The sequence below is a fragment of the Sycon ciliatum genome, chromosome 7, assembly GCF_964019385.1.
Source record: "Sycon ciliatum chromosome 7, ocSycCili1.1, whole genome shotgun sequence".
Classification (NCBI taxonomy): domain Eukaryota; kingdom Metazoa; phylum Porifera; class Calcarea; order Leucosolenida; family Sycettidae; genus Sycon; species Sycon ciliatum.
The window spans coordinates 19360580-19387032 of record NC_088649.1 but is presented as its reverse complement, the minus strand read 5'-3'; the positions used below and the strand labels follow the sequence as shown (position 1 = coordinate 19387032).

General features: G+C 46.8%; 2 protein-coding genes across 4 annotated transcripts in view; one reads left to right on the top strand and one right to left on the bottom strand.

Moving 5' to 3' along the window:
• Positions 1-58: 58 nt before the first annotated feature.
• LOC135821163 (angiopoietin-related protein 7-like) lies at positions 59-18935 on the bottom strand. Of its 2 annotated transcripts, none has more exons than XM_065334234.1 (7): positions 18678-18935; positions 7556-7750; positions 4876-5004; positions 3774-3890; positions 2898-3139; positions 1590-1635; positions 59-1308 (listed from the first exon to the last, which is right to left on the bottom strand). In XM_065334234.1, exons 2-7 carry the CDS (start codon positions 7740-7742, stop codon positions 638-640), a joined length of 1392 nt encoding a protein of 463 aa, XP_065190306.1. In that variant the 5' UTR covers positions 7743-7750; positions 18678-18935; the 3' UTR covers positions 59-637. The 2 variants fall into 2 exon arrangements, with proteins under 2 accessions (XP_065190306.1, XP_065190305.1); XM_065334233.1 differs by lacking the exon at positions 18678-18935 and adding an exon at positions 10146-10853.
• Positions 18936-22573: 3638 nt separating this feature from the next.
• The window catches only part of LOC135821162 (pneumococcal serine-rich repeat protein-like), a 118761-nt gene continuing 114881 nt past the window's right edge, over positions 22574-26453 (top strand). The window contains exon 1 of one of the 2 annotated variants that reach the window (XM_065334232.1): positions 22574-22910. In XM_065334232.1, coding sequence (XP_065190304.1) covers positions 22832-22910 — 79 coding nt within the window. In that variant the 5' untranslated portion in view covers positions 22574-22831. The remainder of the gene's footprint in view (positions 22911-26453) is intronic. The other variant, XM_065334231.1, reaches the window with a different exon arrangement.

The window sequence follows — 26453 nt, the reverse complement described above, 5'->3', positions numbered from 1 at the left end:
ATTTATAGAAGAAAAAAAGGACCAAGGAACTACAAGTTACTCTAAAATGTCCACACCACCAGTTACTAAACAATCAGGCTGAATCAGCTCATGCGATACCATTGCACGACACTGTTATTGCATGAGCTGATTGTTTAGTAACTGGTGGTGTTAGTGGACGGTATAGCTTTTAACTTGTAGCTCATTCGTCCTTTTTTATTAAGTTTTACTGTAGGTTCACTGTTGTGGAGTGGGCGGTAGAAATGTATGCTGCCGTTTTCGTCAGTTGTAGAACTACTGAATATAATAATATGATTAGAAGGCAATATGAAATGGGCACAATACCTACAATTACCCATGCATATAATAATGTATTGAACTGTTTGGATTAGCTTATTGGCTATGGTATTGAGTTGGGTTATTTGAAGTTGCAGATCAAACAGTTTGTGGGTGGTTGTGCTTCTAACGAAGATGCCACGTTTGGCATGGAATGGATGGTGCTACCATTATTTTCGGTTCGAGTAAGCTCCAATCACGAGTGCAATCGTCCAAGCCTGGAAAGGCAATGTCCAGGTATACGTGTTATCCAATACTGCCAGGCTATGTCCTCCCGGAAGACAACGCATGAACGTTGTACTCCGGTACGTGCGCATGATGATCATTTCTGCTGCGGTCGTATTTTCATCTCGGCGAACACGACATCGCCCACGGCGTGATCGAACTGATTGTAATCTTTGCGATGCGCGTACAACGTCAGCAATTTCACGTTGATGTTCTCCTCGTTCAGGTCGAAGCGCTTGCAGGCGTTGTACCACCAGCCGCCGCGGAACACGGCGGCGCAGTTCTTGCTGCTGAGGTCGTGATCACGATCGTACGTGCTGAACTGGGAGTTGTTGTGGTACGCCATCAGAGCGTCGATGCCGCTGTGCCGGATGGTGCCCGTCAGGTATGGGCCGATGTGCAGGCGATAGTTGTCCTCTTCGCCAGCCATGCGGAAGCCCGAAAAGGTCAGGTGATGTTTTTCCACGCTGCCCTTGTGCTCCAGCTGGCCGTGTACCTCCATGCGAAGGTCAACCTCCTGTCCGGTCGTCAGCCGATGGATCTTATCGTTGCCCAGCCAGAAATCTCCCAGCAGCTCGCCGAAGCCATGTTTGTACTCTTCCCAGGAGCGACTGAAGTTAAGCGCGCCGCCCTTGCGTCTCTGAATCACCGTCCAGCCGCCGCCGTCACTTGTGGCCATGTCGCAGTAGGCATCGAACAGTGGCTTGCTACGCACCGTGTAGACACGAGATGAGCCCACGCCACGACTATGGTCGATCCTGTAACAGCCTGTACAGTGCGAGCGGAGAAAGAATCTTTACTCGATTATTAAATGCAACATTAAAAAAAGTAAACTTATCCCGTCCGTTTCCGAAAGGAACTCACGACGGCCGCTAACCGTAAATGCCACATCAACATACAGTACAAAGGCCGGAATTTCACCAAGCATTCGCGTAAACGCTTGTAGACCGCACGTAAATGCATCATCATTGCCAGCTGACAATCAGTTGCTGATGACTCAAATCACTAGTGCAATTTGGACAACTGGCCATACATCTCAAAGTCTCTACCTTGAAATCCATCCACCTTGTTCTGCAGGCGATTGACGTACTCTAGCTACAAGAGGAACACCAAAGAAGAACAAAACAGGATTGTCGAATCATGATCAAGGTAACACAGATACATACCCATGCACTTCTATTTGGATCATGAGGTTGCCCACTGCAAAAGTAATGTAAGATATGCGTAAGATATGGGATGGGTTGTGTTGCCAAGGTTACAGTGGAATCCAACTATCCAGCCGTCAGCTTCGGGCAGAAGATGTGAACCTAAAATCCAATCTGCAAGTGCTATGGAGTTCCAGTATCTATCAAGATTTTCCAGAGCATTCCAGAATGACCGCGTCATCATCGATTTTTGCAATACATTCACCAAACGGTGAGATCGATCCTGATGGTAATTCGAACCAAGCTAAAGCACAATTGGGACTGAGTACTAGGCATATGCGGATAAAGCCGGCAGAAAAATTTGCAGAATTCGGTACCTGGTAAGTTTCATGCATGTTTGGGTGGATAAAGGAATGGAGCAGAATTCGAGGAATTGCCCGGCATAAGGTTTGTATGGATCTGCCAATTTCACTGCTTTTCGAGCAGAATCTGCCACCTTTTCGAGCATTATCCGCCAATGCCTAATGGGGTCGGAGACAATGGTATCTGTCTACATACCTGCCAACCGTGTAGATTTGGCCGGGACCGTCCCCATTAGGCATTGGCGGATAATGCTCGAAAAAGTGGCAGATTCTGCTCGAAAAGCAGTGAAATTAGCAGAACCCATGCAAACCTTATGGCAGGCAATTCCTCGAATTCTGCTCCATTTCTTTATCCACATACCAAACATGCATGAAACGTACCAGAAAAAGTACCGAATTCTGCCAGATTTCCTGCCGGCATTATCCGCATATGCCTAGTCCCCAGACCGAGGGTGATAATAGGTACCCAAAAGTGCATTTGTGGCATGCCTTACAACTTGTATGTTACAGCTACATTTGTACAAGTACACATTTTCAATACTTATGTATGTCATTGTCCCGATCTCAGGTTTGCAAAGTTTGGAAGGTATGCTGTCTGCTACTACACTACAGTAAAACCTGCAACTAACGACCACCTCTTGGGGACAGTGAAAGCGGTCTTTAGTGGCAGGTGATCCTTAGTTAGAGGTGTGCACCGCACGACCATAATTACAGTATAATGAATGTGAGACCGTCCGTGCCTGGCGAAGTGGCCTGTAGTACCAGGCTGGTCGCTAGTCACGGTGGTCTGTAGTACCAGGCTGGTCGCTAGTCACGGTGGTCTTTAGTTACGGGTGCTACTAGTACATACCACACGTTGAGAGCTGGCCAGACCCGAAATCCTGTAAAGTAGACCATCCTTGGTCTCTCGAAACTCTTTCTGCACGTTCTCGACCTTGGACACGAGGCTTCCACGCAGACTATTCACGTCGCCGTTGATGCGGACCAGGGCACCGCGAGAGCTCTCGTGGACCTGCGACTGCTGGCGCAGCGAGGCAGTCAGCTCTCTGATACCCTTCCACAGGCGATCCAGTACAGCATGGCTGAACCACTCTGGACAGGGGAGAACAAACACCAAATCGGTGAACATCACTTGGATGATTGTTTTGAGAGCTATAATTGTACTAAGGAGAACAACACACGTCAGGCTCTTTCAGGAGGTTTGAAAGTAGACTCGTGAATACTCAAAAGATGCTGACTAAGACCCTGAAGTGTACTGTCTGATTAGTATTGTTGCTGTCTTGTCTCAGCTGGTAAAACTCTAATTATTGTTCTCTTAGGCATTTCACACTATTCACTGTCAGAGCCTATGATAAGAAAGGAAAGACTGTCTTCGTAAGTATGTTTTTTGATGATCTTATGAGCGCACAAGTTAAAAAATGTCTTATTCATTGTTGTTATCTCCTCGTCGGGTATTTGTAAGAAAGGAACGACAATGTTCTTTCCATTGTGGGGAGCCATAGTTCCACTCGTTGAGTTAGTCCCCTTACTGTGCATCTCATCGCCTTGATATGCTACTGAAATATCAACTGCTAAACCGAGGATGGTGTATGCATGTGTATGTGTGTGTGTATGTGTGTGTGGGGGGGGGGGGGGGGGAGTTACTGTCCAGTCAAATATTTAAACAGCCAATGTCATGACACGTGACGCTACCCTTCCCACTGTACCATCATGATCTTCTTCTTACGTGTTTCGCAGTGAGCTCCCTCGTAGAATGATGGGCACACACAGACATACTCCGCTATTGTCTTCTGGATGCAAGTAGCTCCGTTCAGGCAAGGATTACCAGCACATCCCTGAGGTTCTACGGATGAAGATAGGGACAGATGTTTACCCCCAAACACACACACACACACACACACACACACACACACACACACACACAAACACACACACACACACACAAAAACACAAATGCAAGTGAAAACATGCGCACAGACATACACACACACACACACACACACACACACACACACACACACACACACACACACACACACACACACACACACATACGGAAGAAACCAAAACGCACGCATTCGTCGAACTCCGCAAAATAAAAATTTCATGCTGCCATCAACCAGGCAGTGACCCCAGAAAGGTCTGTACAGTCAACATTCATAGAGCTTTATAACGTTACTTGAATCACCGCTGGAAACACAATGCATTTTGATGCAGTACCAAAGGCACTAAATCGACACTCGTTGAGGTGTCATTCTTATCGAAGGCTGAGATTCATGTGTATTTTAAGAGCGTATATCACGAACAGTGAAACTGGTACAGTCATTGGTTATCGACAAGAGACAAGAAAAGTAGAAAATGTATCGCACATGTGTACAATTATCACGCGTGGCGTACTCAGCACATCTCCTTTTTGGTTTGCGTTTTAAAATCTTTATTTTACACATGCATTTTCCTGATTTCTTCTCCAGGGTTGTGTTGCATTTTAATCTATTGTGTCAATTTTTGCCGGGAAAAAAGTCTTGAAAAAAGAGCAAATTGCCATTACATCTAGAGGTAATTTGGCGGTTATGGACAGCTCTTAGCCTAAATTGATAGAGTGTCTGTTCCTTAGCCTACTCTACAATTACCCTATATAGCTATAGCCAATAACATCATTATGTTTTATCGTCTGATGAGTGTTTATGAACACGAAACTCCGAGTTACGAGAACGATTTTCGGTCTCTGTTGTTCTGCCTTTGTGGAGTTTCTGTTCCGAGACGTAACGCTAAAGGTCAATAATTATCTACTGAAACAAAAGAAAAACAAAAAAAGTCAATCTACTCACTTTCGCAAAACGTGCCACTGTAGCCTTCCTGACAGCTGCAGCGATACGTTCCGACACCGTTGGGCTTGTGAACGCATTGCCCATCGTAATGGCAGGGTGCGTTCTGGGCACAACGAGGCAGTCTTTTCTCTGAACAGGAGCAAATGTACACGCAAATACTTTTGTTAGCATCGATGAGTGCAATAATAATTAGTGGATACACTTGTCCGTTCCGGCCAGCGAATTCAAAAACAAAATTTCTTGTCATGCATGCCGTGGTTGGCTATCACCCCGCTCTCGCAATTTGTGTGCCAATTGGTCATGGACCACGAGTTGAGTGAAATTATTTAATAAAATGACTAAAATCAACAACAGCAACGCGTACTCGTGTACATTGTACAGAGGTGCATTGACATCGACAGCGAGGCAGTCTTTTCGCCGAAAAGGACAAATTAATGTACACGCAATTAGTGAAGTACACATGTTAGCCTTGATAAGTAGGATACTTTTCAATGACGTTCAGAGGTACATTTCTATTGGTCACAACGAGATATTAGTGGCACCTGTCACCGTTTGAGTGCGTGCAGATCAGTACAACAATGAGCCAATTAAACCGCTTACTAAGGACGCGTTCAGACTGGCGTAAAAAACAAGCGGAATGTGAAAGTTGTCAAGGTGAATCGCTCACGTGATGTTCCCGCCAGCGTAAACACGGAAAAGGTTTCTCACCACTCTGCAGGCCAGTGGAATGCAGATTCCGGCGGTACGCGGAGCGCTTTTGATATCCTTGCAGCACATGTTCCGTCTTTTCGTTTTATTTCTGCCTCTACTCTTGCAGTCTGACTGCATTAGGGCTTGGCGGATAATGCCGGCAGAAAAATTGGCAGAATTCGGTACTTTTTTTGGTAAGTTTCATGCATGTTTGGTATTTGGATAAAGAAATGGAGCAGAATTCGAGGAATTGCCCGCCATAAGGTTTGTATGGTTCTGCCAATTTCGGTGCAAAAAAAGCAGAATCTGCCACCTTTTCGAGCATTATCCGCCAACGCCTAGACTGCATGCTTTTGAGTTTTGAGTTTTGACTTCTAGACTGCCAACTTCTCCCATCATGCCGAAATCTTTGTTCGACTCAGCAATGGAGAGGGAGTTCATGGAGCTGTACGTGGTGATTTTTGCGGGCCGTTCTGCAGGCAAAACGCTTACTGCGAACGAGAAGTCATACTCTGATCGCGGAGCGGATGAATGCCACCCAAGCACCAAACACTCCGGACATAGTACAGGTCGTCCCCCGTTAATACGAGTCCAGTTAGTACATAAACCCCGTTAGTACATAAGAAATCTCAAGTCCCGGACGAAACGTGGTCACTTCCATACAAATTTTGTCGGTTAGTACATAATCCGTTAGTACATAAACCCCGTTAGTACATAACATTTCTCCATACCCGCATGTCACCTACCTCAATAGTACATAATTTACTGGTCTTTTGGCCTTCCAGTGGAGGCACATCGTGTTCTAGTTTCTACTTGTGGATGCAATTAGCATAGAAATCAGAGCGCACATCACAAACCGACAAAGCTCTGTTTTTTTCCGAGTGACTGTACAGGTGCGGCTGGGCATGTACCATGTCAACTGTAGAATCTTCGCTAAATGTGACCGTTATAACATAATTTTTATGTTATATCGAGGGAATCAAGAATATCTCGCTGCCTAGTCATGGTAGCAAGAAACACTCAGAAAAGTTGAAAAAAGTGAAAAATTCTGGTATACAAGCAAGTTATGTACACTTTCGTTTAGTACATAAACCCCGTTAATACATAACATTTGTCAAGTCCCAGAGATTATGTATTAACGAGGGACGACCTGTATTCTTTCCGTCGACAGGCACAAGCAAAAGCACAATGATCCAGTATCTCAACAGACTGAATTAGTTTATTTTGATATCCAACTCAAACTGAGTCAACTCAAATTTTTCAAATGTCGAAGCTTCACAATCATGTACTGGCCATTCCAGCGGGATACACGTGCAGTGTGATTGCGATTCCCGGGATTACGCTGCAGCTTTCCGGCGGCTATTCACGCCAGTCCGAACGCGCCCCTTATTGGACGTGTCAAACGGAAGGTGGTGGCAGATGCATGGTGATGATTGAAAGGTCAATTTTCGATGACGGTAAAGCATATCTTCATTTTAAATGAAGTATATGTACACAGTTATAATTATCAGTGCATGACTCTCGAGTGTTTGTCGTATTAGACCAAGGGCTAACATGAAAGTCTAAGTAGAAGCATGATGCTGGGGAGTCAGAACGCGCAACGACCAGCACAACACTGACTGATGGGATAATGACATTCAACGACCCGATGTTTAGCTAAGTTTCTATCCTTGGCTCTCCAGTCGCGTCTAACCTACAATTGCTAGTAATGTTTCTTTTTCTGTCTTCAGTCACTTTCTTATGTTGGCTCATTATAAACGTATGATTATTTTTGATGCATACATGGCACAGTGACGCCGAGACCCATGGTCGACAAAGTCCATGTATTTCATCAGCGCAGCTACTTAACTGGCATTGTGGATAGCGCCTGCCCAGTCCAATGTACTTTTTGTCTTTCAACATGATTTGTATGTTTGTGTTCTCTTTAAAAAATAAATAAATAAATAAATGGTATTGCGTCTTACAAAAAATAATGGTCTTAGTGTCTTACGAATGCACTGTAGAAACAGCTGTGCCCTGTTGTCGCCTCCCAGGATCAGTGCGATTGTACCTAGATTCGTGGTGCTGGCGTGCATCTCGTCCACCGTTTCGCCCATGTACGTGGCCAGGAACTGCTCGATGTCCTGGATGCGACCCTGCGACACGCGCGGGTCGAACACCTGCAGCCATTTGGCCATGCAGGACGCTGCAGGAACAAGACGACATGCAGCAGAGAAAAAACAAGTTTTTATTGGTTTGAGGGAAAGATGTCAACAGGAGAAGGTATTAATACTGTGACTTTTTTGTTTTTGTTTTTGTTTCCCACCTTCCAACCCGCCAAATCTTTAGATTTTGATAAAAACGATTCAAAGCCTCTCAATATAATTATTCTGTGTCTGCTTATAGTCATGACATCGTATTTCCCATACTGTTCCTATTTTGATCATACTAATCTACTGTATTTTTCATCATCGCCAAGAAGCTGTGGGATCATCCATGATCCACAGCAAGAAGGCAGCAATGCCTGTGCCTATGTTGAAATACAATAAAGGCAACATTACATAACGTAACACGTCTGAAGAAGAAATTGACTGTCACCACCAGGAATCTAACCAGGAGACCTTCGCTTGAGGCCAGCGATCCTCTCAATTTTGTATTTGTATTTATGGGTTCTCCACAGGCCTTAGCCTAAATCGAGGGAGTCTCCGTCAACAGCTTTTGAAGAAGAAGCTGAGAAGAAAAATAAAAATAGGAAATAGAATGATGCGGGGTGGTAGTAATATATGTAATACAGTGCTCTATGAAATCGCTACTCTTCGTGGAATGAAACCAGTCTCTCCAACCACTTAACTATGGTGTAGCTGTTTTCCCGACATAGACCATTCAGAGTAAAATGGTCGGTTGATCGGTTTCGATTTTTAGCAGGCAAATTTGACACTGAGGATATATGGGCGAATTGGTGGCCCGCCGATGCGAATGTGTTTGCTTGATGTGTTCCCAAACACGTCAGGTGATGCGGCCGCGAATCCGGCTAACTTTTCCTTTTTATTATTATTTGTTTACATTCAAACGGGATGACGACCCAATACAATGACTGCGAAGGCTTGGCCTAGGTGTGGCTGTGAAAGCACAACGGCGTGCATTTACATCTGTACATGTATGCATGGGCATTGTGATGTACATGCTACACCTTCACATCCCAGGAAGTCAATTTGGGATTCGATGGCTGGCTTCGTTTCGGGAGGCGAACTTCTCAAGAAAACGGAGACTTTGCATATAGAACTCATCTGAAACGTGACAGTACCTCTGCGTCAGTGGCGAAAGCGCAACGTGAGCCTTCAGCCACACCCTTAGTTCACTAGTTAACTTTGAAATAGAAACAACGACCAACCAGTACCGGCTTCATTCTTAATAATTATTACAGTATACCTATCGTCACGTCTTCTGACGTGAATCCGTCGAACCCCTAGTCGTGTAGAATGCTGAATGTCATAGATAGAGCTGAGAACATAGCAGACTAAGCTGAGGACGTTCTTTCCGTTGTAACTGCGACTGTCATGCCACAAGCCAATCATCAAAACAACTGACATCTTCTGACAAAGAATGCTTGTCTGGCGACCGGGGGCCAGCGGACGTACCACCGTACACTCATTAGCCAGCAACGCAATCCCATCTCTTCAATTTCTTCCTGTAGTTTATTTGGCTGCATGACATACTATGTGGATATCCTTCCAGGAAGGAGGATGAAGTGTCGGCAACTCGGTAGCGTTATCGATACTCTTACTATGACCGGTAGCAATTTCTCAGTTATTCTTTCATCGAAAGACGTTAGGCATACCACAGTAAAATTTTGTCTGCCACGACTTTCCCTTACCAATTCGACAGCGTAATCCTATTACTATCTACATATACATGTACATGATTGTATGTCTACGATGATGGAATACAGTCATTGTACTGTATCCCTGAAGCGATACGTTTAGGAGTGACAGTGACGCCGCCTTGCCCAATAACGGCCCCAGTAAGCATGGATATCTTCGTGTTACTTCTCATACTTGTTCTCCCCCTGACCACAAATCTAGCCATGGAATAGATAATACAAGTGATGATATCTTTCCAATATTGTTAGCGCTCAACCTGCAACACACAAGTTGAGATGCACCCCGCGACTTGGCGAGCGAGGATGTCTTAGAAGTTAGTTAGATTAGAATTATGCCTCTCCTGATTCAGGCTTTTGACGTGCCACTCAAGGTACAAGATGTTCAATAGGGGTGTCATTATGTAGACAATGACTGCAGCGTGCACGACACAATCATGGTAAGGCGATCGCAGGCTCCAGAACAAGTGACCTGCAACGTCCAATGTACATGGAATGCAAGGTAATATTTGGAACAACAAGGTTTCAGGGCGTCTGGTACACGCTAGAACATGCTCATGAACCCACAGTCCACAGCTAGCGACGCAGACCAATGGGAATGCGATACTGAAACTCCCAGCACGGCCATCGGGTGTCAGCCTGACAGCACCGATTCGCTGAATTAATTTTTCCATTCCGACTGAAGCACATTTCCATGTAAACGAGATTCGCGTGCCTGACTTACCATTGCTGTGTGGATTTCCAACGGCACTAACGGTAGATCCCTGTGCCTGCTCCACTCGGTCAAAGCCCGGCATGGAGCCGATCACGGCCAAACTACACGGCATCCACGACGAGATGAAAATCACAGCCACGGATCTCATCGTCCTCGATGTCATGAACACCATTGTCGTAAATCCGTCACAGCCACCAGGAGAATTAGGTGTTCTCACCGCAGCGCGATGCGTGGAGGTGTTACCGAATATCGCCCGTGAACACTTCAGACCGATCAGAGGATAGACTGATTATGTGTTGGACCCGAGAGCGAGGGGCAAAGACAATTTCAGCCAAGAGAGTTCATAGGAAACTGAAAGTAAAAGTGAAACCTGTTGTCCTGTACCTATGAATATCACCATCAGTGCTGTTTTCTTGACCACAGGAGGTGGACGGATCGAACACCATGATCGTGTTGCGGGCACCATGGAGGTGCAAGGTTAGGTGTCGTGTGCCAGCGAAAAGACACAGCGAATGCCGCCGGTACAGTCGGCAGCTAGACGTAGCAGCCGCGCCATTGACGGCATTGTACGACTGAGAGCCTATCGTACAGCTAGACGTAGCAGCCAGGGCATGGGGTGAGATCGTATCTCGTTTTTGGAGATCGCCCGTCGCGAAGCAAGGCCGTGCACAGCAGCAGCCCGAGTCATCCTGGTGATACTGAACTGGAGGATGTGGACTTGTACTAGCGCTGCGGTAGTTCCAGCTCATGATAATGATTGTACACGCGTACATGTAACTACACAATCAATACGCATTCAAGCATCACAGCGTTGTCTTACTCATGTTCGTTAGTCTGTGACTTGAACGGCTTTGAAACCATCAAATCATGCATTTCCCTGATTTCTTCTCCAGTTTTGTATTGCACTTTTAAATGCATTGTGTTATTCTTTTGCCCGTAAAAGAGCCTTGTAACAGTCTAAAATAATATTATAGACCGAAAGATTGTGTGAATGGCGCGGAATATGGCTAAAATAGGAATGAATAGTTGAAGTGTTTCTTAAATGGAAACAAGGAAAACGGCGGGGCACAAGTTATGCGATCGAGTCCACGAACTAAACTAGGTTTTGAACAGTCTAACATGTACAAGGTAGCGCCACACTGACAAGGAGTACTGAGACATTCCACGGCAAGGAAGTGAGCATGAGCACTGCTCGACAGCGCTAACCAACGGCCTCCCGCCTTGGAAGGTTCATGGATATTACTCATCATATTAGTGATAATTCCAACTTGCCGTGGAATGTCTCAGTACAGTACTCATTGTCAGTGTGGTTCTACCTTGTGCACGTCTGACTGTTCAAAACCTGGTTTAGTTGGTGGACTCTAACGCATAACTTGTGCCCCACCGTTTTCCTTGTTTCCATTTATTTTAATAATTTCTTGGCTCGAAGCCCTTCTGCTCATGTTGACGTGCACCCAATGCCCCTTTGGCCCCTTTGGCAGCTTGCACTCCGTGCTGGGAGCTCGCATGTAGATGCACATGCCGGCGTGCGCGCGCGTATGTATGTGTGTGTGTGTGTATGTGTGTGTGTGTGTGCGTGTGTGTGTGTGTGTGTGTGTGTGTGTGTGCGTGCACTACACGGTATGTGCGTGATGCCATACATGTACATGTACAATGTACATGTATGGCAACACGCAGAGAACAGCCAGAGCATAATGTACCGTTACCGTTTCCACAGGGGTGTCTGATGGGCTCAGGTAGCTTGGATCCCTTTCCCCGTGTGTTGTACAGTATTTACTTCCACAGCGCAGACCCAGTGGACGAGAGCGCTGTGCTGAGGTGCGGCAAGAAGGCAAATATGGGCGGGCAACAGATTGACTTTGGGGTCTGCCCTACTAGCACCCATCATCTGCACCTGCAATGAGTCACTTACACTCGAAATTGCGCACGTCGCAAATGGCCAGGCCGGGTAATGTCATTGCCTGCAGCGGATGCGCCGGTCATTGTGTCCCAACGATCACAGAAGCTGATCTTGATTCTTGACCTACAAGGCTACATTGTACTTCTAGAATAGAAAGTCCCGATATTACTACCTTCGCAACATACTTGTAGTTGTTGCACACACAACACTGATCCTAGGGCAGTCTGGATCTTAGAAATCCGACCCCTTCATACCGAACTGTGCCGCTTCCAGGCCCATGTCCAGTATCAGACTGCGTGCATGTCCACCTACATGTATGCCACGTTCAACTGCAGTAAAACCTGTAACTAAAGACCACCGTGATTGGCGACCAGCCTGGTACTAAAGACCACCGTGATTGGCGACCAGCCTGGTACTAAAGACCATTTCGCCAGGCACGGACGGTCTCATATCCATGGTTGTGCGGTGCAAACCTCTAACTAAGGACCACCTGCCACTAAAGACCAAGACCAAGACCAAGGGGTGGTCGTTAGTCACAGGTTTTACAGTAGTGCATTACAGTACGACTACTAGTGCAATCAACATGTGATTCACGGGACCGTGCTGTGTGAAGTGTTGGATTTCTTCACCATTACCGGCTTCAAAAATTGATAGCATTCCGCATCCGTTGGTCGGAAACACGCTATACCGAGGAGCCACAGGAAAAGGCATCACACACACGTGAAGTGTCACTTCTCTTGTTCTTCTCTATCGTCACCTCGACTACAAGTAGGCATTTCATGCGTTCAGCGTATATGCAGGTCAGGGTGATCACAATTGCAGCTAAGAATATGCAATTGTGTTCGTTGTGTTCCCAACGGAATGGTAATGGGATCATGTACACCTCATGCCGTGCATGTGTGTGTGTGTGTGTGTGTGTGTGTGTGTGTGTGTGCGTGTGTGTGTGTGCGTGTGTGTGTGTGTGTGTGTGTGTGTGCGAGCGCGTGTGTGTTTATTCGTTTTGTTCCCAAGGAACTGGTGATACGATCATGTTTCCACTGTATGTCAGGTGTGTGTGTGTTTTAGTTTCTTTTTACTAAGAACGCGGACGTGCAAACTTTACTTTACTTTACTAAGTACACAACCTACTCGTCAGAAGGGGAGAAGACAACAGAGTACACAATAACAAAACAGCAGGGAGAGTAGGGGCTGCAAAGCAAGCCTGTGATGGGGAGGCAAGCCCACAACACCGACCTATGGTCTCGGCGTTAACGTGAGCTTGCGCGTTTGCGCGCGCGCGCGCGTGTGTGTGTGTGTGTGTGTGTTGCTGCAGAAAGGCTGAAGTTAGCAGTCACTGGCCAGGTAAATTCATCATTGCCACGGTCAGATGTGTTTGTATGACTTTGGAAGCTTATCACCCGGGTATGTGAAGCCAGTGAATTACCTGGGTATAGGAGGCCGGTCATATACCCGGGTATAAATGTACAAATGTGAAGCCGGTCACCTACCCGGGTTTATGATCGGTTAGCGGTCGGAGCATGCGGCAGAATATGCGGTTCGACATACGAAGGAATGCCTGTAGCATTACGGGTTTCAAGTCCAATCTTCTATCCAAAGGTCTCATTCGGTTAGATAATAACCGTTGCCGCTATGCGGTACGCTACACTCTGATCAGCCCTCAAAGCCCTTCCTATAATTATGATTTAGTCAGTGCTATGGAGGGTTGACAAAAATGGTGGTAAAGACACACCTGGCAATATGGCGGTAAACACACGCCTGCCCACACACGCTCTCTAGGCTGCAAAGTTCTGGCACAGAGCTCTCCTTCTCACCACCACCACCATCAGTTCGCGCCTGGCGCCTGGTCGATGCATGGCTGGCGGTATCCGGCATAGCAGGCTGGTACATCAAGTAGCGCATGGCACATAGATGATGACACAGCAACGACATAGCTCGATTGCGACGTACGTTTCAGCTGCAGTGGTGTCTTCAACTTTATTCTCCCGAGTCAAGCTCCGTATGAAGACATCCAAGAAGAAGATTGCCTGATGAGTCCAGCGGGGACGAAACGTACGTCGCAATCGAGCTATGTCGTTGCTGTGTCATCATCTATGTGCCATGCGCTACTTGATGTACCAGCCTGCTATGCCGGATACCGCCAGCCATGCATCGACCAGGCGCCAGGCGCGAACTGATGGTGGTGGTGGTGAGAAGGAGAGCTCTGTGCCAGAACTTTGCAGCCTAGAGAGCGTGTGTGGGCAGGCGTGTGTTTACCGCCATATTGCCAGGTGTGTCTTTACCACCATTTTTGTCAACCATAAGTACAGCTGCAGTGGTGTCTTCAACTTTATTCTCCCGAGTCAAGCTATGGAGGGTACTAGGACAAGCTCCTCAAGCCCCTGCACGCTACGGCTGTAGTACTGTTTGCGAGTGAACTGGACGGTTAAGGTGTCTTCACTCTTAACTACACACACTGCACCTACAAGCTTGTCACAGTAGAAAACTGCCGTGGCAACAGCTGCTTCATGCCACAACCATCAGGTAGCAAGTCACGAAAGCGGCTGACATTCTCTACTGACGGTGTCCGCAGCTCTGGCTCCCTGCTCTCGTAGAGGGAACATTTGACAGGTGGGTCCTTCCTCTCCATGGACGCCCTCTCAACAACAGTGTCCATGATGGGCTTGGGTTCAATGTCTCGTTGTCTGGGACCCCAGCTGCATGGCAATGACGTGACGGACCTTGCCTCCTCAGTGCAGCGGTACTTTTCCAGCACCATCAAGAGGGCAAACACATGAGAGCAGAGGCCTCCATCGACGCCAGTCACACATTCCTCACACGTGGCATACGTTACTGTAGCACTGGTGGACTCCGGGGCTGTAGCAAGGACGAGTTTCTGACAGTGTAATGGGTAGCCGAGTGGTAGGCGCGGTGAAATCAACAAGAATTACTTTTATTCTACTTCTTTCAGGTACACACCTGAGATTTAATTATTAGTGAAAGAAGAAACGGCAAAATAACTGACTTCCTCTCCGGTGCACACCTGGAGGTTGAATAGCTCGTTATTATCAAAATCTCATCTTAACAGAAATGCGCAGCAGCTTTTATGCAGCAGACGCCGTACGCTTACATACGGAGATACACTAACTATAAATCAGGCAAAGCTCCGTTTTAGTTCCGTACTACTTCCGTATTGGTCGGGCAGGGATACTACACCCTCCCTTCCTACAGATAATCACGCCCTCGTATTTTCAAAAATTAGTGAAGAGTTATGAACACAGCGTCAACCGGAAGATGGCAAATTATATCGGAAATGATAACGTTTAGAGTAGACAGAAGAAATGAACCGATAACAAATCATAAAGTAGAAGCACACCAGGTACACACGATCTCTCGGGGTAAAAAGGGGAAAGAACTGTCCTCCAAATAGGACCTGAAAAACTACAGCACTCTTGCTGCACAACGCTGGCACAACCCGCCAGGAACATCGCAGTTCAAAAACCGAACTGAATACACTATAACTATAAGGGGCGTTGTCACACACATTGTCCCACGTTAGCTGGGTAAGCCGTGGCTCACCATGATCAGACGCCTACCAAACTAAACTGGATTCACACACTCGCATAAAGGAAGACTGAAGAGAAAAGGGAGACTGAAGGAAGACAGGAAAGAAAATGCCATACCTGGAATCAGCATTAGTAACCACGGCGGCGGCTGGAGCTACGGCGGAGAGCAAGCCACGTTTTATCTTCATCTTGGTTGAGCCGGTCACTCAGAGCGGCTGGCTCGGCGTCAGACAAATGACCTCCCTCCTCGTCTTGAATCGTGGTCTTCACATTGTCGATAGCATCGCTTTGCGTGACGTAAAGAGTGATGGTCTAGCCAGGAAGAGTGTTGACGAAAATCTGCATTCCACCACGGAGGCGAAGTACCAAAGTGAAGAGTGGGCTCCTGCTTCCGACTGCGTGCCGGCGAAAATCAAACGCTGCTGGTCTTGGGGAATACCCTCCCTTGATTCGTCGCAGGGAGCTGCAGCGGGTTGAGCCATGGGGGTCTGGGGTCGAATCACGTTGTTTTATTTAAAACTACACCGCTGCCAACAATGTAATGGTAGCCGAGTGGTAGGCGCGGTGAAATCAACAAGAATTACTTTTATTCTACTTCTTTCAGGTACACACCTGAGATTTAATTATTAGTGAAAGAAGAAACGGCAAAATAACTGACTTCCTCTCCGGTGCACACCTGGAGGTTGAATAGCTCGTTATTATCAAAATCTCATCTTAACAGAAATGCGCAGCAGCTTTTATGCAGCAGACGCCGTACGCTTACATACGGAGATACACTAACTATAAATCAGGCAAAGCTCCGTATTAGTTCCGTACTACTTCCGTATTGGTCGGGCAGGGATGCTACAACAGTACTTTGTCGTTTTGTGCTGTGACGCCCAGCACTTGCCAACAACAAACGAGTTCATGTCACTAGTGGCCACAGAGACATCATGCACGTATCCTCCGAAGAAGAACTCATTGCCTCTCTCCAACGGCCGCCAAACCATCACCACTCCTGCATCATCTCCTCCACACTGCACCGATTTCCCAGATTTCAGCATGTGCTCAATGAAAGTCGACGTCGTCACTGCAGGAAAACTGGACGGATCGTGCGACCAGCCTGACGCGGGGAAGCAAGGTGCTTTGGCTGTCTCCTCCGCTGCCACAGCACGAGAGTCAGCGTTGGTGACTGATGGCCGAGTTCGCGGGGCATCAGGGTTGTTCTTGTAGAACACGGCACTGGCCAGGGGAAGAAGAGAACAGAGGAAAAAATCAGACGTACTTTCTCAAAACCTATTTGACAAATTATTTTTTTACTTACCGTTCCAAAAGTTCCGCTTTCTTGCCGGATAAAAAGGCACCACGCTTCCTCAGGAAGGCTTTCAGCTCAGCCAGGCCCAGGGTCCAGGATGCGATGGGAAGGTCGTCAGCCATCTGTCCCGTGAAGAAGACATCTCAGGAAATAAAACAAACTTTCGACTACTACAAGTAGTATGACTGCTTGTCAGTGAAAATCACGATCAAGTTCCGCGATCCGTGATCCGCGATTTCCACCTTGCCCCGTGACACGAACCCAGACAATCTTTGGCGAACTTGTCTATTAAATAAGTTTTATCTTTCTTCAGATTCTTGGCGTTTTGTTCAATTCTTTGGTATTGAGATTTTCTGTCATAATATTATGTAAGCACATTTGCTTTGCCCGTCCAAGAGGCTTGTAGACAGTAATGCAGTATTCACTTCGTCTTGGGGGTTGGGTTGGTTTACATTCATGTCGAAGAACAAACAGGCGGTGTTGCTTAATTAATTACACGAGATCGACTACATGCATACAAATAATAAGAAGGAAAAATGAAAAGATTGAAAGAAAAAAAGACACAATGGAGTAGGGTTTAATTAATTTCAGACAGCAGAGGAAAGATTACATTACATAATTATTGAGTTAGACTTGGGGAAGTTGCCACACTGGCCGGCGTGTGAACCCGCCTCTCGGCACCGTATGTACAGCTCTCAGCTCGCCTTGGCTCCACTGACTGCACAGGTAGAGGATGCCATGATTTGATCTGGCTAACTGCGTACAGTACTGCGTAATGGGGATACATGTATGTGCTGTCAGATGTGCGCGCAACCTCTTGGTAGGGTTGGATGCAGTGCGTGCTGTGGCGCTCATCTATACATCAATGTCATCATGTCCAGTTGTGACCGTGCTTTAAAAGCTAAAACCATGGAGTAGTAAAAAACAGGTATTTTACCACTCCATGGCTGAAACCCAGCATTGGCCTGCATCGCATTAGGTCTTCGCCATTACTTTTCACGACAACGAGCGGATGAAACGTGCAGCGACCAAATCCAAAAATAGCAAGAGGTTCTTCTTTGGATCAGACGAGATTCAGGACGCTTGAAGAGTGCGGTACGAACAGTTCAATAGTCTCATTCCACGATATCAATTAGTGATTCATAACTCCTGACAAGTATTGATTCTTCAGACGTTTCCCGTGTGCGCCTTTCCCTCAAACCAGTGAATAAAGTATTGTTTTCTTGATTTTATGAGCGCGAGTGACAGTTTCGGTCTGGTCATGAATGTATTTGTTTCACATCCATCACATGCGCTCTCTGGTCGACCTTCGATTTAGTCTCTGTATAAAAACGTGCTTTCGAAAAAACATTCTAGGCATTCAGTACTCTTCACCCTCACTAATGAAATATTTATGGTCAGGACAGCGTCAGAGGCAAATCTATTTGGCAGTGACTGAGTCATGTTGCGGGTGTGAATGAGGTCAGCCAGAGAGAGGGGGTGGTGGAGGGGGAGCAAATTCCTGTTTTGTTCTCTCTCTCCTCCTCCCCTCGCGCTCTCTCTCTCTCTCTCTCTCTCTCTCTCTCTCTCTCTCTCTCTCTCTCTCTCTCCCCGAGGCTCTCGCTCTTGCTCTCGCTCTCTCTCTCTCTCTCTCTCTCTCTCTCTCTCTCTCTCTCTCTCTCTCTCTCTCTCTCTCTCTCTCTCTCTCTCTCTCTCTCTCTCTCTCTCTATCTATCTATCTATCTATCTCTCTCTCTCTCTCTCTCTCTCACTCTCTCTCTCTCTCTCATACTGACTAGTAATTTCCGAACTTAACACAACAATACCTGATGCCAATTCATCCAGCCATATCTACACCTCATAGATCCTTGCCCAGATTCGCGAATGGAATGGACTGCCGCCAAACCGTCACTGAATCTGACCTCATCTCCACCAACGTACTCTTCTTGAATTGGTGCAGCAGTGCCGGTTCGAACTTCATCAGATAGCCGTTGAGTTACTTCGAAGAAGACATTCCTGTGCTTAGTGCCTCAGCAGGAAGGCTTCGACATACTGCCTAAGGAAAACAGCTGGGGGCCTTGATTATAATGTGTTTGCTAGAATGACTGAAAAAGGGTGATCTGTTTTTTTCTGTGCTGCGCTGATGAGTCTACAAAGGACGCATCAGTTCTGTCCGCAGATTGAGTACGACAAAGGTGATTACAGTCAGACCTCGCATAACCGCACACATCCGTTTTCCACAAAAATATCCGGATAGGCGAGGGAACCGGATAATCGAACACACATACTGTATGTAAGCATGGCATATGCTGTACATTTGTAACCAACTATTTTCTTCCGGATGGCGAGGGATCCGGATAAACGAGGTCTGACTGTAACAACCTTTTAAAGATATTCACCTTTGGATAGCGAGGACACTTTCTCGCGTGGATTCACACCGCTGCTGCATCTTTCAACAGCTTCGATCTGGAGATACGTAGGTTAGCGCGTGCAGAGTGTGTTACTTGGTTGGGAGGTAGTGGTAATAGCGCCAATGGTGGGTGTCATCTGCTACCCTTCAAGGTGAAGGCGCGACAGGCAATTATTACCGTTTTCAATGTTAGAATTCCGAATACTGAGGCTATCATTTCCTTCAATACTCGAAGGCTTCACTGCATCCAATCAATTCTCTCTCCGACGCCTTCACAACCTATATGTACATGTAGGCCTTGCACTGCAATTGCAATTACACTAGTCTCCGAATGTTCGCCCTTGAGCTCTCCTCAGGGATATTACGATTTAATTGCAATAGCAATGGAAGGCCTTGGTTGTCCAGGCGTTGGAGAGATGAGGTTGTCACACTGCAGACTTGATGTAGAAACTTACTGTGTTGCCACTCCAAATCGATCTCCATGTAAACTTGTGTCTTATTGGCGATGGTGCCATGGTGAGAATAAAGAATTCAAATATCCGGCCACTATCGCTGAACGGCCATATTGGGTAGCCAGACGGCAGATGTGATGTTTCGAGGGCATTGAAGCGCATGCCGCCACTAAAACACTGGGTGTGGAATACCACCATCACACGTGACCAGTCGTAAAGAAACCCGGGTTTGTTTCGCTGCATTGTGCAGCGCATCGTCCACGAGTTGACCTCCTTAACTGGATAATCGAGCGTCTGCTTTAGCTGATCGCTCGCAGTGAGGTCAAGAGAAGGCAAAACACGACAGCGAAACTGACAGGACACAGATTTCGAGGGTGCATAACATCGCCACTTCAAAGTTGTTCATGATCACCTCACGAAAGGCGAAGCAAAGTCTACGAAACACACGCAATCGAGCACGAGCAGAGTGACACTACGTACATTTGCATAATAGACCCCCCCCCTCTTCCCGATCTGGCTGCTCAGCCATAACCATGGTTCACAAGGAGAACAAAAGTTGAGTCGCAGTTCTGCTAGGTACGTCATCCCAATCACCTGTATTACCAAGGTCGCGGGGGTGCTTGCACTGGCAACTGATACTGTGACAAGAGAGACAGCTGACCTGAGTGGAATACTAACCTGAGTGGAATACTAACCTGAGTGGAATACTAACCTGAGTGGAATACTGTTGTTGTTGTTCACTCGGCAATTTGCAATACATGTACTGGTAACACGTTGTCAATGTGTTACTCTTCCAACCCGCAGAGAAACACGGATACCGTGCTAAACATGTTGGCCGAAGTTTGAAAAACCCACAAAAGATCAATGGATCGAAGTGGAATAATGCACCCCCCCCCAACCCCCCCCCAACCCCCCCCCCCAACCCCCCCCCCCTCCACGTAACTCTGTACTTCGAATGCCCGACGTGCATTAACAACATAATATTACCAAGGGCAGAAGGCGGGCACTGAAGATGACACAGACCCATGCACCAGGAAAAGAGACCCTCGAGAAAAGGCAGTCGTCATAGCAACCCGACAGAAGAGCAACCGACCGTGCTAAGCAGTACTTCTCAAGCAGCGTGGCAATTACCTGGCTGAGGGGACAGTCTCAACTGGCGCGAAATCAAGCCGTGCATAACGGACATTGACAGGGCGCCCTTGTAACGTTGACAAGACCGACTCCGGAGAAGGGCGTACCACAGTTATAGACCAGCTCTTGGCGGATGGTGTTCTAAAAATTGGCAGATTTCTGCCAAGTTAGTCCTTCTTGTGGCTGTGTTATAGCTGCCGCCTCCGAGACGTTTGTTCGCATGTTTATGTGTTTACGGAAGATCGATGGGACTTCTAGGCATTCACAATGTTATCGCTTCAAGTGACGTTTTTCAAAGCGTTCATTGATACCAGCATTCACAGGATGAAAATCTGGACAAGTTGGTTGAAGAGGTACATTGTCTAAACCAAACGGATGAATCAAATCGAGGAAGCCGTAAATGCGAAATACATTGCACACCAAGACTCCGTCAGGGAGAGGTTTCTCGCAGCTCGAGAGAGCGCTCGCCGTTGCAGCACCTATGGGTAGATGCAGAGCCTTATACACAGTCGTGTAGAGAAGAGAGCCAATGTTTTGTTGCTGTAACTCCGAGTTGTGCTGTCTGACGATCGCTATTTTGTACGTAGGTCGAAGCTACAGGACCAACCCCTTGGTTCTAGTCTGTGCACGCTGCATAAAAAGACTTGTATTTGGTGTCGGGCACACCTTTTGTCTCTCTGAATACCTACATGTACAATGCACAGCCTGCTGCCATTTCCAACTATCAGCCCTCTCGCCAGAGGTGCGTGTCTTCAAAATCAGAGAGTTGTGGATTTGATTACAACTCTCAAGCGTCTATAACTCTTTCGTGCTTGGCACTGATTTGCGAGCGCAATTATGTGTATTTGCACCTTCGCGGATTTAGTATCTCTTTTAAACTGTCGCATTCGATATTTTGGATTTTTGGATTTTATCATGAACACACACAACAGAGGCGACAGGCGGTGTAGTTGCAACTTTAAGTTTCACGCATTTCAGCGATCATCAGACAGCAGCATTCACTATCGAATACTCTACGAGCAGGCCTAGATGTTTGATACTAGCGTGGAAGTTAGTGCAAACATGGACGTGTGAAGTGTGGACGGGGCATTGATATCATGAATAGATGTCTGTGATTTACTGAGGAGCACTGCCACAGCCTCGCGCAGGTTGGCACATCCAGTGCTTTTAACCGTACTACAGGAGAAGTTTCACCCTGAAAATTGTCCAGCCGGCTTTGGATTTGGATTATTCCTACAAACGTGGATGGAAAACAGTTCCAAACACCTCATGGAACCCATTTCATCATTTTACATACATGTACGTTCTTTAGGCGAAATGCTTTAGCCAGAAACCAAATTCTATACATGTAATTGCTGGTGACAGTTTAAGAGGCGCACTACATTGTGTATTCAAGTAAAATAGCGCCACGGACTGAACACGTGCGGGATTCAGACACGCACACACGAACATACACACACACTCGCGCGCGTGCGCGTGCGCATTCACACTCTCAACGCTTTGCCCCATTGCTAAGAACATAATAGGATACCCGCGTGTAAGAATTGCATGTCGGAGCAGCAGATGGAGTGAGAACGGCAGTGAGGCGAAGGGCAGCCGTGCTAGCTAGCCCGTGGCCATCGCTATGATACACGGTAACACTGTACCTTGCAAACCTGTGCGGTCGATATCTATGACAGAAGACTGGTACTGGAACACACATGCACACAAAAGTGTCTGCGTCCGTTCAACCTAGTTCATTCGACCGTTCGGAAACTCAGTCTGTACGCAGTGTACACATGACTGCAGGGAAAACAATAATATTATTGAAGTCAAGGTTTTGCTTTACTAACAGCTGCCTCCTTAGAATTGCAATGGAAGCTCGTGTACAGTAAGGACAAGTGTGTATCACTGGTGGTAAGGCTCACCGATGCAAGCAGCGGGCATACTGAATGAGAACACATCACACATAATCCGGGCAGCTGCAGCGGGAAGCAAATGATCCGGAATGCGGAGAGGAACGCCCCTTCTTCTTGTTCTAGCCATTGGCTGGCTAGGCTCGAGCACCAACTTGTACACACTTGCAGGTGAGTGACGGATCGTGACAATGTCTTACCTTCATGCATTGGTAGTTTGTCTGTTTGTTTGTGTACTTTATTTGAATTCGCTAATCCAAACGAGCACAGATGCTCAATGACAAGGCAGTGAATATGTTATTGTGTTGGAGCCGATTTACCCCTGCTGGACGAGAGGTGATAGATATTACCACCCTCGTTATGAAATGCTCTGAAATACTCGTTAACTATTGGTAGTGGGCGGTTACCTAGTCTCCTCCACACATTGGAAGTCGAAACCTATAAGTGCAACAGGAAACGAATTATAATTAGAGTGATTGCAGGTGGAAAACATCTGCCTTCTATCCATCACGTAACCCGTACCTATTATGATTCGTTGAAAACTCCACGAGACTGGGTCGCGTTCAATTGGGCGTGTTTCGAGACACAGGTTACCCTAAACAAGAACAGCACATGTCTTCCCGCATTGGTGAGAAACCCTCTCTCCGTATTTCCCCCCCCCTCCCCTCTCTCTCTCATTCCCTCTGTCGTCCACATGTGTATCAAAGGAGGCGAAATCGCCTGTTTGTGGTGCGACGTAAACTAAACGTCTGCAACAACAACAACCCTCGATACAGCAAAGAAGGCACATTTGGAGCCGAGACCGGCAGGGATAGATCTGCATGTGAATGTTGCGTTGTCGGGTTGGGTGGTTTATGTTATGAATAGTATCACTCTCGTCAATGAGACGGCAATGCCGTCACTTGTGTGGGCAACATGGTTGTACACCAACGGTCAACTGGGTGCTCACTGCTCGGAGTGTGAGGGTAACATGGATGCAGCTAACCAGGTTCGCCCCCTTGTCGGGCATTCGGGTTGTGAGAGTTACCACCTCACCCTCGCCGTTAAGAGCTTCATCTGCCCACCTGGTATCACAGGCATGAGTGGCGGCCTGGCACATGCGAAACATCCTAAGCTGGTTGTGTTTTCTCTATTGTATAGCCGGTTGTAACACTGATGTGCTGACTTTACTTTACTTTCACAAGGTGGCGCAAGAATATGAGTCGCACAAATATGCCGCTGGTGAAGTTTTTCTACGAATTTGAAGTTGGCTGTGCATCGTGTGCGAGGATAGTGCGCAACAAATGCTGCAGCGCGTTCTCTCACATGCCCAGCGTCAATAATACTTAGTATTATGGTCAACTTCGCGTATAACGGCACTCGGCGGGGTATCCGAAAAGTGTTCTTATTCGCGAAGTGTCGTTATACCTGAAGTCCCTATGTATTACAGTTGGATGGGACTTTGCTCTGGGCATGGATATTCTGTCGTTATTCGCGAATTGTCGTTATATCCGAAGTCGTTATTAGTGAAGTTGACTGTATAGCCATGTAGAAGTTGTATGAAGTATTCTCAGCTTCGCTCGTCCAGGGTTACTGCTAGATGCGACCGTAGCCAGTCCTGATGCACTACTGAAGCAGATCGTAACGTTCCGCGATCGCACACAGCATGCAATCCGATTCTGCCGGTGGACTCAATGCTGCTGCGAAGCATCTTCAATGCCTTTGTACTCGTTCTGTTTCTACAACTGTCCATCAACTGTGCTCGATGTTACCATACCCAGAGCGAGCGAAGCGAATCAAATAGGAACAAATTACAGGTACTGTTAGGGTTGTTTATCGTCCCTAGGCTATCCACTCTGGCGTTAAGACATACCTTCGGCTAGGTATACCCTTAACAAGAGGCCGGCGGGCTGTTGTTCATCTTGGAGGGTGCATGCACAGACTCTGGTTGAGTTGAAGTGGGGGTGCAGTGCACAGGAAAGACTGTAGTCACACAAGCGTTCGTTTTCTTACAAGCCTAGCCGAGTCAGAGACACGATGCAACGGTACCGCCAAGACTATCACGTTGAGCAGTATGCGCAAGTAGCCCTCTTGGTACCTAACAGCATTCTGCGATGGGACACAATACCATGCAGGGGAAATCTGGGTGCAAGTTTGGACAATTCACTGTACGTGATGTAACCAAACACTGTTCCTGTATTGCGAGTTGGATGTACTGAAAATCTGTTCAAAGCAAGAGGTTTTTTTCTGCGACTTTACAACTTGATCTGCTTTAGTGAGGGTCTGGAGCTGATCTCAAGTAACTTAATCCATCGTCTTTTGATACCAATGATACGAACGGCTACGTGTATTGGATCGAGAAATACATTAGACTGGAAACCGTTGCGATTGCATCTCCGCGGACCATTACCATCACTGATTTTCATCTGCAACAGTCGCCTAATGAACGGCTCCTTCTGTGGGTTTTGCGACGTCCGCCATTTCCATACCCGTTGTGGGTCTGGGTGCACTGTACCATTGGGACACAGCGCTCTTCAAGTGAGAATCAGTCGCCGTTTTTGTTATTCTAATTGGTGTTGGGACAACTGGTGGTGCAGTAATGGGCAGTTTGTAGCTGTGCTTACAATTCAGCGCGTACTGAAGACGCGATGGTTTCCCGGGGCATCGTGATTGGAATGTGTCAGGCCGTGGCTGGTACACAGAGATAACCATCACCATGTCACTGTCCTCATTTTCCCGCTGCTGTTACCTACAAGTAGTACGAACTCTATACACAGGCACGTGACATATCCTGGCCTCTTAAAAAACCTAGTATCGGTACTGTTGTACTTGGTCATGGTCTTTAAAACCATTCTTGCAATGACGGTGGGAAGGCCTCTTTTACGGGCAAAGCAAAGCACAATCATCACCATGTATCAGTACAGTGAGTAGTTAAACCCAACACGAATGAAAAATGTGAAATGGAATAAAAACAATATTTGTAAAAAAGTAAATAAATTAAAATTAAAATTCAATATCGAACACGAAAAAAATAAAATAAAAATATGTAAAAAATAAACAATATCGAACACAGAATTAATTCCGCAATGATAAGACGTTGAAGTAGTTTCCAGGTGAACTCAGTATTCAAATCAGCACTTGTCAGGAAGCACGGAACACTTTGTCGCTCCCATGTACAGTAAAACCTGTAGCTAAAGACCACCGTGATTAGCGACCAGTCTGGTACTACAGACCACTTTGCCGGGCACGGATGGGTTCACAATCATAATGGTTGTGCGGTACAAACCTCTAACTAAGGACCACCTGCCACTAAAGACCACCTGCCACTTAAGACCGCTTTCTCTGGCCCCAAGGGGTGGTCGCTAGTTACAGGTTTTACTGCACATGTGTCAATGGAGGCAAGACAACCTGTGTGTGATACAACGTTGTAGAAACTGCAACAACGGCGGAGCTCCTTAAACCTCACCACCACTATCTCGATTCATGTCGAGCGTCCTTCCCTAGCTGCAGCTCGGCATTTAAATGGTCTTTGTAATATAAAAAATCAACCACAACAACATTAGCTTTCCCTTTCTTTCTTCTTCATGCACCTTAAACATTTTGATCATATCGTGAGAGCCGCGGGCAAATAGCCCCGGTGAGAAGGCAGTCTTGCCTGTTCGTATGGTGAATTAAAATAAATAAACAACAGCAAAATTTCGTGAGGTCTGTGCTGAAACTCCTTTCACGGTGCAT

Excerpts from the sequence above, each read along its gene's own strand:
- LOC135821163 (XM_065334233.1), bottom strand. The coding sequence starts at position 10,308 with ATGGTGTTCATGACATCGAGGACGATGAGATCCGTGGCTGTGATTTTC. Across the intron at positions 5,005-7,555 it reads GCTGTTTCTACAGTGCATTC|AGAAAAGACTGCCTCGTTGT; the intron begins GTAAGACACTAA and ends GCTCCTGTTCAG. Across the intron at positions 1,309-1,589 it reads CAAGGTGGATGGATTTCAAG|GCTGTTACAGGATCGACCAT; the intron begins GTAGAGACTTTG and ends CGCACTGTACAG.